Source organism: Pyxicephalus adspersus, chromosome 11, assembly GCF_032062135.1.
Source record: "Pyxicephalus adspersus chromosome 11, UCB_Pads_2.0, whole genome shotgun sequence".
Classification (NCBI taxonomy): Eukaryota; Metazoa; Chordata; class Amphibia; order Anura; family Pyxicephalidae; genus Pyxicephalus; species Pyxicephalus adspersus.
Window position 1 is genome coordinate 40,734,769 of NC_092868.1, and position 15,276 is coordinate 40,750,044.

Sequence of the window (15,276 nt, forward strand, 5' to 3'; positions counted from 1 at the left end):
CTCTGAAACAGAAACCCAAAGCTCTCCTGGAAATCCTGCATTATAAAAAAACAGGCTGTGAAATATTCTAAAAAGTAAATGGTGCTTGTGGGCATGGCGTTGATCATTAGATCTCTGCAGAATGGGCTTAGGGCTATCCGTGGACCTACTGGAACCCCCATCAGTGCTCAACTCAGCTGGGTGGGAAGAAATTGTAGGCGGGTAGAAGCCCCTGAATTATGACCCAACTCATCAGTAACAACCCAAAAACAGGCGGGGTGGTTGCTGAAAAGTGCCGGATGGTGGACCCGGATAAAAGGGACTGGGGAGAACTTTGCCCATCTTTCCTTTTGTCAGAAACTAGAAGACCAATGTTTGCCATTTAAAAGGAGAACATTTCACTGCAAAATGGCATTTGCATGTTTGATGATAGGATTGACAAGAGAGCTGAAGAGTTTATTAAAGTATTGTTTTAATGTGCAAAAACACAAATGACTAAATCTACACTAAATCAAAGTAAATATTGAACGAAGCAAAGAAAAAAAAAAATCAGAATGCACAAACGATACGAGAGCAGGTACAGTTGTGTAAAAAATGCCATCTGCAGCCAGTATGATCTGGCCGTTTCCTTTTCTTCAGTGACACAGCTGGAAGGCTCCTTGGTTTTATAATGAACTCCATTCCTAGTCTCTCACATCTCAACAAGGCGCTGTATTCTAATTTATATCTTCAATTACACTGCATACTCCATGGATGCCTTCTCCACTTCCTGGCTGAATGGGGGCAGGAGAAGGTGGCTTTAGCAACCTGTGTTTCTGTAATGAGTCATTACGTTCCTATTTCCACACAATACAAAGAGGTTTCAGACCCGCTTAGCTTCACAGAGACAAGAATGGAACTTTCATATTTCAAGATCGAGTAAATCCGTAGGAATAAATTATACCAAGACTGCAAAAATTACATTTTGCAAAGGCACGGGGAAAAAAAAAAAAAAAAAACAGGTTTACAGTGCTGCCAGTGATGGAATTAGCGGATAAGGGAAGCAGCATGACAGATGGGGTATTAAACCATGGTATTAGTGTCATGCGGACGGATGAAATGCTCCTCAGCCAACTGGGGACATTATCTATATCAATGCAGAATGTATGTCTTCTAAATGAAAGCTTTTTGGCTATATGGATAACAATAAAGGGCAAAGGGGGTCATTTTGTAACTATTGTCCTTTTTTTTACAATAATATAAAAGCTAAAATGCTTTTCTTGTAAATCAGAAAAAAAGCACTTTTATGTACAAACATTAAAAAGTTAACCACAGCAACCAATCTTTTAAGGCCTTTTTTTTTTTTTTACAGTAGCCCTAAAATGGCAGCAATACAAAATGTATTTCCACAGTGTGGGAGGAACGTGTAAAGCCTTGGTGCACCAACGGGATTTGCTGTTAAGGAACCCATCGATAGGAACATTTCTCTGCCACAGAATGGTCATAACAGCTGGGTTGACCGATGTCACCCATCTCAACTTCCTCAATATATTTCCAAGAAGCATGTACTGGATGCCATGCCAGGGTGAAAATATCTCATGCCAGGCCCATGGACAGCTGATCTACTTAGCAGTGCGGAACAATATTTTTACTTTACTGCTGCCTCCTAACATTCAGCTCTTTACTTTTACTGTAAGGGAATTATTTAGGATTAAACTATACTGCAACTTTAATCTCATGCTGCTGGACAATTTAACTATTTGGTGGCAATCACATTCATGTGTAAAACACCGCTAATCTGATTTAAAGGATTACAGATTAGAAGCGGTTAGATCTCTTAACAATACCATATTAAAATACACAAAACTCTTTGATTGGTCAAGGGACTTTCTTGAGGCAGCCAATCAGAACGGATGCTGAATAAGCCATCCATCCAGTTGCTTGAACATGCAACTATATTCTACATAAAAATATTGAAAACATGGTAGAGAAAATAAAATATGTACTTACAGATACCTGTATAATAATTAGTGAATATGAGCATAACAGCTTACATCAAATACTGCTTGCTCTATTTAAATACGTGAATCAGAAGCAATGAATGTTATCAGTGCATTGGTGAGGTCAAACTACCCTGTGGATGCCAAGCTAAAGGGATCTATTGGAAGGACTTTCTTCCATCAGCGGCTGCCTGGTCTTATTTTTAGACTAATTTGTTTTACAAGTAGGCAGGCCTCCTTTTTAAGCAGACAGGCATGGGGATAAAGCACTCTACAAGCAACAAGGCACAAGGACAGGCAGAATGCCCTGGTTCCTGTGTGGCTATGTATCTCATCAGTTCCATGTATCCCTCCTCCCTCCTCCTGTCTCCTCCACACACCTTTATATTGCTGTGTCTGTGCAAAGACATTAAGCCTCTGCGCGCCTGCTGCTGATAGCAGGTGCTGCTGTTATTGCAGAAATGAAGCACCGAATTGTCAAGCCTGATTTATAGCAGGCCTGGAAACCTTATTGAATTTCCATAATAATAAATGACACAGCTCATCCTGTGCTCCTCTACATCTCTCTGGGTAGCATATCGCTTACTAGAATCAGTATCCAACACCACAATGCTGTAAAACCTTGCAATCCTGGATGCAGAGGTACATTGGGGCAGATCTGTCAGCCACAGCAGCCAGTCCCAAATGCCAAGTCTCTATTGCAAACAGCAAAATAAAAGGCAATATCTGATACCAGCACACCCTTTCCTTTCCAGGCAGGTTTCATTATGTTATGTTTTGCATATTATATAACAGTTTATAGTCGGGTAATGATTTGTGCCTTCAGACATTTTTAACCCAGTATTGAGCTGCGTCATCCCCTTTAGGAAAAATGCATTGCATATAAGGTTTATGACAAAGTAGTGTTAAGAATGATCTGTCAGCAGATCAGTCAGCAATTTTGATGCATTTATACCATTATGACTGCAAGTCAAGCAAAGTATATTCAAGGAACTATACCATACAGTTAAACTGAATAAAGAATATGTGCATTGTTAGAGGTTATGCGTTAATAAATCTTTCTGGGGGTCGGTGAATTATTTAAATGGCAACAGGACCTGTAACACAACCATCCAGCTATATTTATCAAGCTGTCAGGGTCCAATGTCTGACTGTAAGCTCAATTAAACAAGAATCTCTCACCCTCCAGTGTAATTGCAGAGGTTGGTCATATGCAGCCCCTATTTAATGTACAGTGTGGTGCAATATGTTGGAGCTTTATAAATAAAGGTCAGTATTAAAATAATGTCCTCAAGCCTTTGATAACGCAGATCAACACACTCCTCTGGTTCCACAATTCAGCTCAGCAGCATTGTACAAAGATTTCTGAATCTTGTGGAGACTGTTTAAAACGAAAACTGGAAACGTTGTAGTTTTCTGTACAAGAATATAATACCTACTAATGTCCGTAACAATAGTCTAAGCAAGAAGGTGAAGACTGAGGTTGAAATACAAACATTACTATAATCAGATTACTGGTGAGTGGATTAATAAATATTTTCAGTGGGTCTTTCGATTCCACCCAGACCTTTCTTGCAGAATACATTGCCATTGTGCAATGTAGCCTGGTTTATATTCCACACCAACATTGACTGAACACAAATTTGGCACTTGAGTAGCTTTTATTATACAAATTCCAGTAATACCCATAGTCGAGGTGCAGATTTACATGCCTAAACATAGCAAACCTTTCCTTTTTTGATTTGGTGACAAACATTTACAAGCCATCTTGCATTGTAGGCTGTACTATACACAGCAGATCTGCATGTACACAGATTTATGGATTTCATCTGCCCCAGATAAACTAGGATTTAATCTAAAATGTTAGGGTTCATAAAACTCGCAACAAAAACTTACTGTGTTAAGTGCATTGAGTGTGGTATCATCTCTGGAAGCAGCAACACAGCCATCTTCTGTGGAACCCCCATCACACATCCCAGCAAAGGCAGCCATACTCCTGTGAAGAGAACACAGCACGAATAGAGTGAAGAACCTCTGACATACATTCAAAATAATGGACATGTCAAATCAAGTCTCTGGTGAGGCTTCAATGAAATATGGTAAAACCTTTCCATTTCAAATAGGTCTTGGATTCCATATTCATATCCTTACTGCTATATCCTGGAGCAGTCAGCAAGAAATATAAAAAACCAAGCAAAATAAATCCAAGGGACACCAAGGGCTGGGGAACTAAAACACAGAATCCAAAAGTATTTCGCTAACAGGGCATCATAGAAAGTAATTCAGAACACGTTTCTCCTGGATGTTACAACAGTGGGTTTGTCACCATACATCACCTTACACCTTAAATATTCCCTGCGCAATTACATGGGAGGACACATTGTTGTAACACAAAAACCACTGTAAATAAATTATGTCTGCACTGGTCAGAAATATTAGCTCTGGTTGTCCATTGTGGGAAATTCACCACTCACCTGGCTGCCCTTAGGTACATCAGCAGGTCGCAGTCATTGACACCGGGCATCCACACCAGTTCTTCATGCTGAGTGACAGGATCACGATCAGGTGAAGGGAACGGCTGCAGATCAGGAAGCTTGGCCTACAATGAATAGAGGAAAATTACAAACCAGAGCGGAAAATGTCAGCTTAGGAGCCAGAGGCAAATTTGCTTCCAATAAAAAGAAATCGGAAGCTATTTTTTTGAGCAAGTTGAGATGTATCACCAGAACAGGATGTAAGGAAGAAATCACCCCAGTGGCATCACAGACACAGATAAAACCTAAAACTAAAAATCAGTTCTAAGTCTTCCCCCACTGTGCTACTGTTTATTGCTCTATGCGCCCTTTTAAGTATTTTTTTTTTACTTTTTAGGGATTTTTCACATTTTAGATTTTTTTTCTGCTACTACTGCACCAGCTATGTCCAGGAGACCGAGAGCATAATGTAGTGATTAAATTGCTGCTACACAAAATATGCCTTGGCATTCTATTTATAACTAAATAAAGCTTCCTGGTTTGTTTCTACAGCATTTTGAACTCCATCTCTTGAATTCAATTATGAAAACACAAACTTGGAAAATCTTAGCAAGTGTGTTTATGGAAAGATCTTTCCTAAATGGTCTGAATATCCATCTGGCAAATCACGCCTATGAGTTGCTTATATTAGTCATATCCATTTCATAATCTAGTCTAGAAGAATTCCATAAGCACCAACTTCTATAGGCCAAGGGTAGCCTCTAGCAAAGAATTGTATGGAAAACTGTGTAGAACAAATGAACGTCCTCATCCCTATAACAGCTGAACCAATTTCATTATCCATCTACTCTGTTTTAAACTTTGTATCCCAGGTCTGAATTTACACTAAACGCATTATGTGAATCAATTCTACTTCAGTGATGGCCATCATGGTGGCTGTGTTGCAGTGCTGTAGATGGCACTGCTTCCCCCTTAAATACAATTAAAAGTTTTAAATTACATTATAAAGGTATGGCTTTTAGGATTAAAAGACCAGTGACACAGGTGTCAGCTGGATTTTTTTAATCCAACAGTTTATAGTGGCCAGAACTAACAATGCAGGACAGGCTAGGCTTAACTAAATAAAAAATGCAAAAAGCTATGCAGCTCAGGGGAGTAAATTCTGTCATTAAACAGATATTACTCTGTGTCAGGAGACCTAATTAGTAGCTTCAGTCATCTGCAGCGATATTAGCGGTAAGAATGGAGAGTACTTCACGGAGAATGGTTTCCAGCCTCTGTAATTACTTCTTATGGATGCAATACAAATCATACTTAAAAAGGCAATATTTATCTGGATGCTGCCAATTATGAGTCAGAGGATCAGAGCCTTTTGCAGTGTTTTTACGCCCACAATTAGCAGGGCAACTTCTGCAGCCTAATAGTCCAGGACATCCATAAAATAATGTTTGTGGCCATGGCGATAATGATTATCTCTAGAAGTTCAAGGCAAACTGGATCCAGTTATTCAGTTTTACTTGTTTAGTCTAAACCCAATACCTTAAGCTTGAGTATATTTATGTTGGACAGAATGACCCAAATGTTTCTGTTAAAAGTTATACTTTACGCTGAGGTATAGGAATACAAACAGCAAACGTTTCTAATCCAGTGATTATTTTTTTGCTGCCCATGTTTTTTTAAGTTGACATTTACTATATGATATGAGTTTAGCACTTAAGACAGGACATGATCTGCTGGGGCCAGTTCTCTTATAAGATATATTTCTGAATGTGAGTTTCAAGGTAAGAGTTGAAAATAAAAAGTACCTGGTGACTTGGGCCCACACGAATCTCCCCTTGGGTGCTATTCAGCCTCCTGTAACAGACAAATTACAGTCATTAGACAAGGATATCAAGATATTGAACTGACAATAGAGCAGGAATCAATACAACAGTTAGCAGAAGGAAATTCAATTAGAAATAACTTGATACCAGGGTAGACTTCTTTTTAAATAATAAACAATGGAATGTTTGAGTATTCTAAAAATTCTTACCACAGCTAAAAAAGCTGATGTATCTTGCACTGGCCCTATTGATTCCTATTAAAAGGAATAACAACAGCCTCCAGCAGCCACTCAGAATATGTCTCTCGGTTCCAGAAATTAATAGGCTGTGGTTCAAATTGGCAGCCTAAATCGACCATTTAAAAAAGAAAAACAAAACACAGACCACCTAACTATAAAGCATGTGTAAGCTGATGATCAATCACCTTCAAATTTTGTTGTAAATATGGGACAAAAGTTTGTAACCGACTTGCTGTCAAAGTGCAATACAGAAAGCTGATATTTTAGGGATTGTACATAGCACATGTATGCCTATCTGTACAGAAAACACAGAAATATGTTATTGTAAACTTTCTGGACAGGATTTGCATGCCAGGCAAAGGACTTTTTCACTAACACAAATGGCTTCTGAACACTCTGCACAGGTATAAACACTAAGGAGCAGCTCTTCTAGAATCACGCTTTTTGACAATCCGACTGTCACTGGGACTAAAACAGAGGAGAAAACCCACAATTTTGAGTTGAAAACTTATCTAAGGAACAAAAAAATCATGACCTAACGTACATTGCAGTTGAGCAGCCCATTCATTTGCAGAGTGTTGGAAAAGTGCATTTGGGGTGTCAAATGGCAACCCTGCGCACCAAAGGATGTCTCCTAGATTGCTTTAATTAGTGTGGATATTTGGCTAGCAGTCATTAACGCAGACAGTATATTAAGAAATATTGAGATAATAGATGGTAAAATTATACAGAGAAACTTTTTTTTTGGGGGAAAAATAAAAACAATCACATAGTCTAGACATGTTGATCTTGTGAGCACCTGTACTATGGCTCAGTTTTATAATATATACACGGATCAGCCAAAATAAATCACTGACAGGTATAGAGTATAACTATCTTTATATAGTGACACCTGACAAAGGATGGCATACGTTGATCAGCATATGAACAGTAAAGCACTTGAATATAATGTATTAAAAAAAAAAAAAAAAAAGACGAATCAAATTGTGATGACTGGAGGACTGGGACAGAGCATCTTCCAAATTGCAGATCTGGATGTTCTAGGTATGCAGAGGCTATAAATCACAAAAAATAGACCATTAAAGGACAGCCGGTGAACCTGCCAAATGGTCATGGCCACCTTTGTGAAGGGCAAGCCATTCTCTTCAATTACATAGCAAAGCCCCAATGAAGGGCATCTGAATATCAGACATGGATGGTGAAGCAAGTTATTTGGGTGGCCTGGTCTGATTCCAGGTACCTGTATTGAAGTGTGAATGATAACAAGGCCCGATATAATAGCAGCCCAATCAACTCAAATGAAAAATGGGAAATGGGGGTGGTATTACCCAAAAAGGGTAGCATCAGGTTGCTATGGACAACATACAATCCTTGCTGCCTCCACTTGCATACCAACATTTATCTGCGTGTACTGCAGGAATATAATGAAGTCTGACCTGCAGACCACAGAGTACACATTGAGGCCCCATGCTGTTCCCACCATCCAGTCAGATAACAGAGATGTCACACGAGGAGACTACATGTCTCTGCAGGAGATAACATGCATCCCACCACCGAGGTTGGCGTGCTACCCACAGCCAATGCGGCGGCTTTAATGCCACCTGTCACTACTTCAAAGAATAACGGGCGCCATGTGCGGTGCCGTGATCCGGGTGGTACAAAGGTTTGTTCCCTGTGAAGAAGGTGTTAATTCTTGGCTCCGGACTCCATTTCTATAGGGAAAAATAGCAGAAAGACACAAAAGAAACTGATCTATCAAAGCCGTTTCCATGGCAACAACTTAATATTTCGGCCCTCTTCAGCTGCAGCGAATTACATAAAATGACAAGATCTTCTCTTTGAAAAAATGCCGGTTGCTATGGAAACGCGGTGCTCACTGAGGTAAACAGGAGCCGGACAGGGAGAAGCTGGGGAAGTGAAATGGCAGGAGGAGGTTGTAGAGACCCTGATAATACAGAGAGAACAGCTAACCCAGCTACCCAGCGTTACCTCGATTGGCACCGACATAACCTTCATGTGTTACCTGCCAGGTGCAGACTGATGCACAGGCAGAATACTGACATTGTAATGGCCACCTACATTCAGTACAAGCCCTGGTAGTAGTTACACCGGGGCAATACAATAATGTAATGGTGTGCGCCCACCCAGGTAACAGCCCAAGCATAATGCCCATCGTACCGTTCCTTTACTTCACACCCCTCACTACTGAGATTACAAAACTTAGCAAGAAACAATTATCTGCCTGCTTTGAATATAAGGAGCCTTTAATTATATCTCTGCATAGAAAAAAAAAAAATATATATATATATATATATATCTCATGCAATGCTTTGCAAGGGTACCACTTCTCAAAAATCGTCATACAATAATTAAGGGCAGACATTAGCAAATCTCACAGCAAAAACACAGAACTTTAAATGTCTCATCTAGAAGAGAAACTTTTTATTGAGGCTTCGCACAGAAAACTGAGAAAGTGCAATGCATGCAACAACGCCATCACTGAAGGATAAAGGTTGATTGGTCTCTATGGGTTGCATGACTGTACTGGACTTGTGCACTTATAGTCAATGCACCCTCCTTTATTAGTACAATAATAGCATGGTGGCTCAGTGGTTAGCTCTTTGGCCTTTGCAATGCTGGGTCCCAGGTTCAAATCTCAGCCAGGACTCTGTCTGCATGGAGTTTGCAGGTTCTCCCCGTGTTTGTGTGGGTTTCCTCCCACATTCTATAAACATGCAGTGAGGTTAATTGGCTTCCCTCCCCAAAATTGACCTTAGGCTGTACTAAAAACATATGACTATGGTAAGGACATTGGATTGTGAGCTCCTTTGAGGGACAGCTGGTGACATGACTATGGACTTTGTACAGCGCTGCATAATATAAATACCGTGCAATAATAATAAGTAATGCTTTTGTAATTGTTAGCCCCAGGTGTTTATCACCTTATCCCAAGAATCCACTGACACTTCCAGCGACCCCTTATTCAGACAAAGTTTTCCTTCCAATCCCCTGTATTTTTCTTTAAAAAATATTAAATTGGTTAGATGTACATAGTATAGACGATAATCCCTACTAATAAACCTTAATATGTCTCATTATCTTCCAATACTGCTGAGCACCAGAGAATCGTCTATTCCCCACATTGCTGTGAGGCGGCCATGTCTCCCCTGCCTACAGTTTTTGGCTGGCTTGGATTCTGGGAAAGGATTACAGTCCAAACAATCATGTGATTTCCAGGACTCTAATTCAGCTCTGCAACATTCATAAATTAACTTCTTGCTTAATCGTGGGAGGACACAGCACAAAAAGATTCACCCTATGAAGTGAATAACTGTACAAGCTGAGAAATAAGTATGCAATAGATGCCAAAAAAGTTGACAGTATAATGACATGCCGGACCTTCTAAGTACCTGAGCAGATGTGACCGCACTGCCTAAAGCAACCGCGATCCTGCTTTATACATGGCATGCAAAATGACAGCTGGAAAGTCACTGCATGCTAGGGGAACCTGGGACACGCTAGGTCTGATCCATAAGAAAATAAATACCAAACACACAGGGTACAGGTAGGTGGGGGTAAACTAAGGTTTAATATGAAGAAAATCTATAACTTGTGAAAGCAGAAAGAGGTTGAAATGTGGCCAAACACAAACCACGTCAACACATTTTTCTCAATTCACATCACTGCGAATCTTTGCTATACGCAGCCAAGAATGAAAACCACACGTGACCCCATTCACCATGAACCGGGGGCATCTCCCCATTTATAACAAAAATAACAAAATAACGGCAGACAGCACAAAATCTAAAAAATACATTATAAAAAGTTGTCCAACTCCTTATTCATGTATTAAAAACATAAAAAAACTCAGCTCACAGCCTATTAGTGTGGTGGTCAGTAGGAAGAACGTCTCAAACTTTGCTGACCAGTAAGAAAGAATTTCAACATTACAGAGAACCAAAAAAAATCACTGGGGTGTATTAAACTGACCCGAGGGGTCCAAATATCTCATTCTCAAGCCCTACCAATCTCTGGAGGAACCCTGCAATATATACAGTGAAGGTATTTGATGACATCATAAACAAATAAAAATCAAATCTTGGAACAGATACAAATGTGTGATTTGAAGAGAGAATGAAGTATACAATATGCAGCAATGAGATGAGGACCCAGATTTGGGGGGGTATTTGCTTTGCCCCCCTTGCAGCACATCATCCCAGTAATTCACATCATTAGCCCCAGGGACTTTGACTTCTCAATCAAGACAAGCCCCGCCCACCGACGCACGCAGCCAATCAGCGGCCTCCTCCAACCTTCCCGAAAACCTAAACATTCAGTGCAGGCCCCAAACATTGGAGCGAGGAGCCGCTGTCATGCCGGGCGATACGGAAGGAGCCCGGGCCGTACAAAGAGTTAACATAGCACAAGCCGGGGGAGGATAAAAGAAAGGAGCGGAACACAGCACGGAACGTACCTGACACCGTGCACAGGTAAGCATGCAGAACGGCTGCAGCAAGCAAGGCTGACAGGGCTGTGCGGTGACATGCAAGGGGGGAACATTGGACAGGCTGGCAGAAGCGGCGGGAGGCTTCCTACCTGCAGGGGCTGAACAGGTCATCCATCCCTAGCACGGGGCTCTGCAGAACTCTCTCGCTATTTTCACTCTAACTACTCAAAATGGTGGCACATGCAGCCAGAGACCTCAGAGCTTTCACTGAGCTTGTGCTATGACCTCACAGCGCTGCAAACTTCCCCCCTCACACTAACAAGCACTGAGCATGTGCTGTGACCCCCTCCTGCTTGTTTGTCGTCCACTCCCCCCCCCTTCCTCCTCCTGCACCCCTCCTTTCTGCTCTCACACACAGACCTTCCTACAACGCAATCAATCTCAGCCCCGCTGTTTCCGTAAATAAAGCGGAGAGCCCCGCCGCCTGGGCTGCACCGCTCCCTGCTATGGTGTGCGGGGGGAGAGCGGGGGCCCACAGGGGGGGGGGGGGAGCGGGGCCCCACTGAGGGGGTGTGCGAGTACCGGGGGCGCTGACACCGCTGCCCTATAACACTTCTCATAGCAAGACATCTGCAAATCACTGACAGCCATTTCCCCAATTCTCATCATACTGGCTGAGTATGCAATGAGAGAGCAGAGGGGGTTCATTGCTACAAATTGGGGTCACTCACTGATTTTATACCCTGTATTCCTGGGCAATGCATGCAGAATCACCCCACAACAAACCCACTCACCCTGCTTGTGTGCCCCATCACAAAATATATAGCGCCAACATATTACGCAGCGCTGTACACTAGTGGTTGCAAATGACAGAGGAGGAGGAGAGGACCCTGCCCAGAAGAGCTTACAATCTAGGAGGTGGGGGAAGACACACACAATAGGAGGAGAGATGTGGAATGGTAAGTATGGAGGGTTAAAGAGACAGAAAAAGAAGACTGGTAGGCAACTTTGAAAAAATGTGCTTTGATTTCCCTTTCAAATGAGCAGAAAGTAGGCGTAAGCCGCAAAGTTTGAGGAAGACCATTCCAGAGAGTCAGGGGAGCTATTGAAAAGTCTTGGAGCCATGTGTGTGATGAGGTTATGAGTAAGGAAGTCATTAGTAGGTCATCTATCAGGTCAGAAAGGTAAGTGGGACAATAACTGTGGAGGGATTTGAAGGCAAAGCACAGGAGCTTGAATTTGATTCTAAGGTGAAATAGAAGCCAAAGAAGAGAACTGCAAAGAGATGCAGCGGAAGAGGAGCGGAGGGAAGGATGGATGAGTCTGGCTGCAGCATTCATAATAGATTGTAGAGGAGAGAGTCGGGTTAGTGGAATACCAAAGAGGAGGAGGTTACAGTAGTCCAGACGAGAGATAAGAGCGTGTACAAGGAGTTTGGTGGTCTCTGGGGATAGACAGGGCCAGATTGTATTCTTTTACTAATGACTTCCCAACTCATAACCTCATCACACCCATGGCTCCAAGACTTTTCTACATTCTGGATTAAGTAGTGTTAACAAATGTGTTCACTAAAATAGCAAGTAACCAAGATGGGAAGAAGCTATAGGACCTAATGGCTTTATAAGGTTAGAAAGGTCCCTTTCCATTTTAAAGAAAAAATAACAGACTGTTGATCCAGGGACCATCTGATTACCTCATGGAATCCAAAAAGAATTTTGTTCCCCTGTTGGTTTAAATTGTACCAGGATTTTTTTTGCCTTCCTCTGGATGTCAATAGGGTTTTATAGCTGGGATATGTTTATTTCCCTGGTGGTTTAACTTGGTCTTTTTTTTAACCTGACTTACTACGTAACTATAGAGGTTTTGAAAAATTGGAGGTTTAGCCGATTTGATGGAAAAAGTAAATTTAAAATAAACGCAATATCAATGCAAAAACATGTCTGACTTTGTTTTCCCAGCACAGGTGACCCTACATTGATACGAGTTGTGGGTCAATATAAGGCAAATATAATGTATTTAACTTTATATTGCAATCACACCATTACCATACATTGCAGTACTGTGAGGGTACAAGGAGCATTATAGAGTAAACCATTCACAAAGCAACTAAAATAAATATAAAAGTTTTGTTGATCTCCAAAAGCTTGACAAACCTGTTCATTCCTCATGTCAGCACTGATATCAGGTTCATGTTATAAACAAAACCATATGATACCAACCCAGGTTCAAATTGGGGCACTGCTGGGTAGCATAAGAATGAATAGCACAACACATTAATGCACTTTTTTCTGTATAAATATACAAGTAATTTGGGAAATTAGGCACGCAATGCACAGCAACAGCTTGGGCCAAGTATAAGGTATAAGTGTGCTGCCACAAAACTTCCTCTGATGGTGGAGGACATACTGTGAGTGCGGCCACATTAGTCATCATGCGGTGTCTAATGACATGGAGAGAAGCAATGTCACCACTGTCTGCATTAAGGATCACCCGGCCATGATAATTCAGTATAGGTATACAAAGAGGTAGGTAGCAGTGCTATGCATTATACACAAAGGGCTTTACTAATACACTCAGATGACCCCATTAATTTTTGGTGACCACTCTAAGCCACAAAAAGTGAATTATATTGAGGGAAGAGATTTAGAAGCTGCCAAGTCAATCCTCATCTGCACTCAGATATTCCACATACTCACAGAATCATCAGCATTATAGCTGCAGCATTTTAAGAGATGCTCATCAATGGCGGCTTCCATACTTCTATACAGAAAAGATTTTTTAAAACCGTACTATAAAAATCTGTACTGGGAAATACCTGGGCCAGCATGCCTCGCTAGAAAGCAACCACAACCTGATTTAGGGGCCTGCAGTGACACGATGCACTTTACTTTGTGTAACGTATGGTAATGTTTCACAATAGGTGCTGTTCACATTGACCCGCAGAGCTGCATGTTATATAGAAAACAGGACAGGTCTGCTTTAAGGTGCTGTATAAAGTGTTGAAAAGCAGATTATAGGCCTAGCAATGCTAAATATATTATTATTATATGTATGGGACATGCCAGCACAGGTAAAGCCACATTATAATGCATCGAGTACAGAAACACATTAGGTCTGAATGAGAATACTTGGGGTCTCCAAGCAGCCAGTTTGCCGGTATGGGGTTGCACGAAAGATTATATTAATGTATATCTAAAGGCAGTTTTTCATCTTGGATAAAGGTTTTTTTATTCTCTCCTTTGTCATTGGAGGCATAGAGAGATTTTCCTTTACTTCCTGTACTGCAGACTCAACAGGAAGTAAGAATATTTTTTAAAGGGGTATACTCCTTACTAAATTATCACAGAACAAGTGTTCACATTGTAAGGTTTCACTTCCTATTCCTGTTCTGGTGGTAACTAAAATTGTGAATTTACTTTCATCCCTAGTGATTTAGAGTGAATCTCCCTAACTGTTCCTCTGCCTGTTTTTTTTGGGAGCCTCAAACACCTCTGCAATCTACTCAAAGATAAATTGTGCCTTTAGTTCTACATTAAACTCCTAGAAATATGTCTCTGCCTGGAGCCATTCCAAGTGACGAGCAGTAAACCTGATGGAGAGGCGCTAGAGATTACAATGACGGCAGATAGAGGGGTGACCACACAACTTGCGTTGCAACTATTGCGGGTCACTTCCTCAGATTATCCCCGACACTCCAAGCTCATTTCCATCAACTTTATTGCCTGTACACTGACAGATGCTGTCAGTACACATCTGGAGATTCAATCCCAGACGAGTCATTCTTACCCTATCCAGAGGTCAGGGCTGTAATCATCTTCACAGAGATACCGTCAGTGAATTATATTTTATGGGAAGGATTAGAACACAACATAAAAAAGTTGTTTCTTATAGCCTGGAATTTGCAAAGAAATTATAACAAAGAAGCAGTGATGGGCAATCCATAAAGTCCTGCTAGAGCAAAGGGGCAACCATGCATCTTTCACATCAAACATACAGGTCACATAACCAGATCAGGTTTTCCTGCTACAGATTTATGTATTGATATCACAATACCCATTACTTGCCATCTTCAACACAATCGATAAATGCAAAATACCCTAACATGGGCAATATTTGCAACAATTCAGTCACCACTTTAAGCAGCCTGCAGTGCTGTACCCTATCTGGAAGATCATTAAAAAGCTTTCACAGAATAGTGAACCATGCAGTATTTCAGGGACCAGGATTAGTATCAAAGCAGACCAATGTTAGGCCACCTTGTTGTATACACATATACATACATACACACACACACCTCCTCCTCCTCCTGTATCACTGTCTGTATTGGTCTGTCAT

At 41.1% G+C, this 15,276-nt stretch overlaps 1 protein-coding gene across 13 annotated transcripts in view; it reads right to left on the reverse strand.

The window, feature by feature from the left end:
• RERE (arginine-glutamic acid dipeptide repeats) overlaps nucleotides 1-15,276 on the reverse strand; it is a 199,129-nt gene that overhangs the window by 26,677 nt on the left and 157,176 nt on the right. For 11 of the 13 annotated variants that reach the window (XM_072426388.1, XM_072426389.1, XM_072426390.1 and 8 more), the window contains 3 exons: nucleotides 6,238-6,286; nucleotides 4,433-4,557; nucleotides 3,855-3,954 (listed from right to left, as the gene is read on the reverse strand). In XM_072426388.1, coding sequence (XP_072282489.1) covers nucleotides 3,855-3,954; nucleotides 4,433-4,557; nucleotides 6,238-6,286 — 274 coding nt within the window. Of the gene's footprint in view, nucleotides 1-3,854; nucleotides 3,955-4,432; nucleotides 4,558-6,237; nucleotides 6,287-11,090; nucleotides 11,238-15,276 lie in introns of those variants that run through there. The other 2 variants (XM_072426392.1, XM_072426391.1) reach the window with 2 other exon arrangements.